This window comes from Hipposideros armiger, unplaced genomic scaffold (genome assembly GCF_001890085.2).
Source record: "Hipposideros armiger isolate ML-2016 unplaced genomic scaffold, ASM189008v1 scaffold_43, whole genome shotgun sequence".
Lineage (NCBI taxonomy): Eukaryota > Metazoa > Chordata > Mammalia > Chiroptera > Hipposideridae > Hipposideros > Hipposideros armiger.
This window is the reverse complement of record NW_017731393.1, coordinates 2,238,152-2,241,528: the sequence shown is the minus strand read 5'-3', so window position 1 is coordinate 2,241,528 and position 3,377 is coordinate 2,238,152. Positions and strand designations below refer to the sequence as shown.

The 3,377-nt window shown below is 47.9% G+C and overlaps 1 protein-coding gene across 1 annotated transcript in view; it reads left to right on the top strand.

The window, feature by feature from the left end:
* Positions 1-990: 990 nt before the first annotated feature.
* RCOR1 (REST corepressor 1) overlaps positions 991-3,377 on the top strand; it is a 57,751-nt gene continuing 55,364 nt past the window's right edge. Inside the window, exon 1 of the mRNA XM_019639397.1 lies at positions 991-1,085. Coding sequence (XP_019494942.1) covers positions 1,043-1,085 — 43 coding nt within the window. The 5' untranslated portion in view covers positions 991-1,042. The remainder of the gene's footprint in view (positions 1,086-3,377) is intronic.

Sequence of the window (3,377 nt, the reverse complement as noted above, 5' to 3'; positions counted from 1 at the left end):
GTTTCCGTTCAGATTAAATCTTTTTTTTTTTAATTGGGGAATTGGGGAAGGCGAACAGCCAAGTTGTTGTCCTTCAATCTTAGCTGTGGAGGATGCAGCTAGCTCAGCTTCAAGTGCAGTCACCATCTGGCCACCCATCGACAGCTTGTTTGTGGCCACTCAGCTCAAGGTGCCATGTTCAATCTTAGTTGCGGGTGGGCATAGCCCACTATCCCATGCAGGAGTCAAAACAGCAGTGTTGTTAGGAACACGTGCCCTCACCAGCTGAGCCATCCTGTCACCTGTTGGCAGCTCAGTTCGGGCACAGCTCACTGGTCCATGTGGGAATTGAACTGGGGACCCTGTTGCTCAGAGCTCACGCTGTTAACCAACTGAGCCACTCGGCCAGCCCCAGATTAAATCTTTTTAATGGTTATTCTTTAATAAAGTTATCTAAAGAATCTTTGGATTCTTGTTGAGTCACTAAGAAGTTACTCTGACAGAGAAGGGTAAGGGTATTCAAAGCACACTTGAAGGATCCATCTTTTGAAAGAATCTTTAAGCAACTTGCCACATGTAGCTTCCCATTTGGATGTCCCTTGTCTGAAAGCAGGGCATCATACATAGTATATATTGCTTAAACCCTTGGGCACTGTAGCCATTCTGTCTGAGTTCAGTCTTGGCTGCCTCCTTCTAGCTGTATGACCTGTTTAGTTTCTTAACCTAACAAACGAGAATAATAATTGTACTTACCTCATACATACCTGTTTGTTAAATAAGTAATAGTAAATGGGAAAAGACTTAGAAGTAGAAATGTTTCAGCCAACTTCAGAGCCTCCTCTACTTCCACCCTCATCCTGTGATGGTAAGTGTGCAAGTTCCGTTGGAGCAGATTTCAGTAAAGGGTGGGTGATGTCATCTTGTTCGGAGGTGTAAAAGACCAGAGTGGTAATGTTAATGATTACTTCTTCTGTCTGTTAAATTATAATAAGATTTTTTTTTATTTTTTAATGTCCACCAAGCCAAATTAGCAAGACGCAGTCAAGAACGAGACAATCTGGGCATGCTGGTCTGGTCACCTAATCAGAATCTATCAGAAGCAAAACGTAAGTTTTAGAGCACCTTTATTGTCCATCTTCTTATTTAATGCAAAGTTTTAAATAAGTGTTTAGCTGAAAGTCCCTACATATATTACCTTTATCTTATATTTTTTAAATAAATAATTTCAAGAGTTTGAAAGTATGTATTTCTTTACTGTGGTCTGTCATAATGATTTAAAGATTGTAGCCTGTGGTTTCATAATCTACTTTTTTTCAAAACGCTATACAAGCTAATACTGAAGTAACCAGGAAAGTCTCAGTGAAGAGACTTCCGGTAGGATGGCGAAATAGACAGACGCTGTGCCAACTGTCTCCCAGGACACACCAAAATTGCAAATAATTTATACAACATTCAACCTCGAAAGTCCCTTGAACACTAGATGAACAGAACCTCTAAATGAAGGACTTAAAGAGGAGGCCAAGTCGAGTCTGGTACGAGGGGCGGAGACGAGAGAGGGTGAACCCCGTGAGGGACACCTCAGTGGTGGGGAGGTTTCTCCGGTTGGGGAGAGACCCTCCGGCCCCACACCAAGCTCGCCAGCCCAGAGTGACTTTGCCGGGAAGAGGAGTTCCACAATAGCTGGCAGTAGAAATTAGTGAGGACTCTGTTTGCTCAACTTGGTGATGCTGAGGGTGGTTAGAGAACCAGTGTAGCCGGCAAACAGCTCGCTCACCAGTGAGCACTCACCTGTTCCCTGGTGGAGGGAGTGGCTGTGTGAGCGGGGCCCAGGACCTGTGGGGAAGAACTGAACTGAGCACCTTTGGCGTGGGAGCTGGAGGTTTTGGGACCATTGTTCCCCTGGTGTAGAGCTTGCACACAAGTAGTACACAGGAGGGTACCATTTTTTTAGGGTTGGGCACTCCCACAGAGGGTCAGGTCCGGGACCCGCATTGGTCGGCTGGAATTGGCGCAGGAGTGCGTGTGTGCACCAGGAGTGCGTGTGTGCGCGTAGGTCTTGGATCCCCACCCTCCGCACTGCTTGTGCTGTGTAGCCAGCTAAACGCCTGGCGGGCATGCTCTTTCTCCAACAGGCTGTTCATTGAGATACAGGAGTGCGCGAGCCACCTTGGGTCCCTGCTCTCCGCACTGCATGTGCAGAGTTGTCAGCCTGGCGATTGGCTGTCGGGCTGCTCGGCCTGAGCTGTGAGCGGCTGATTGGAACAGGCGGAGACTGGGAGTTTTCCTGGGAGTGTTGGGCCGGGAGCTGTGCGCCTGCGTGATCCAGCTGGGGTTTTCCTTGAGCGTTTGTGCGGGCTGGTTACTGGTGCAGGAGTGCATGCTGCTCTGACTTGGTGGGGGCCGCTGACCACACCCTGTGGTACTTTGGGGACCTGCCCCGCCCACCTAGAGCTGTGTTGCCGGGGGTACCCTGAGCCCCTGGTGCCTGGCCCCCACCTCTGCAGGCCACAGAGGGTTTTTTGCAGCAGCAGACAGCCCCCAACCACCTGTGAGGGTTTTTTGGTGGTAAGCACGGTTCCAGAGCACACAGCAGCTAATTGCGGGAATCTCACTGCAAGCCTGAGAGAGAGACGGGCACATGAAGTGTTGAGCCCTTCCCCCAACATAGCTGGTGCTGAGTCGCCCAGAGACTCTATTGCTGAGCAAGTGGTCTGCAAATTAAAGCGGGCGGAGAGCCCTTTTTTTTTTTTTTAAATTTCTTTTTTCCTTCCCCCTTTTTTTCTTTATTATTTTTTTTCTTTTCTTTCTCTTTCGTCTTTTTGTTCCTTTTCCTTTTTTTCATCTGTTTTGTTTTTGTCATTGTTTCTCAGACTTGTTTATCTGGATATTGCTTTGGTCACTGTTTTTCTGTCTTATTCTTGTTTTTGTGTTTGTGTCTTTTTTATATACTTTTGTTTCTCCTGTCTGATCATTGCTTATCGAGTTTCTGTGGGAGTGTATTTGTTTTTTGGTGTTGTTGGGTTGCCTTGCTTTGTTTTTGTTTTATGAAGTGGACGTGGACCTAGCACTGGCCCAGGAGTGGAGACTGCACTGAATTTGTAGATACTACTGACCACAGCCTTTACCACCTCACCCACCTACAGCTGCATTGCCAGGGGCAACTGGGGTGCTGGGTTGACTGGCCCCACCCCCACAAACTGTGGAAAAGGTTTTTTTTCAACAGAAGGTAGTTTGCAGAGCCCTGGGGTCATCTTCATGGTGTTCAGTGACCACAAACCCACACCACAGCCACTTGGGAGCAGCTTTCATGAATTTGTGAGTGTGAGGTGGAGGCCGGCTGTAGTGCCCTTGGGACGCTATACTAGGGGGTCACAGGCCAGGTATTGGTGTAAGACCTG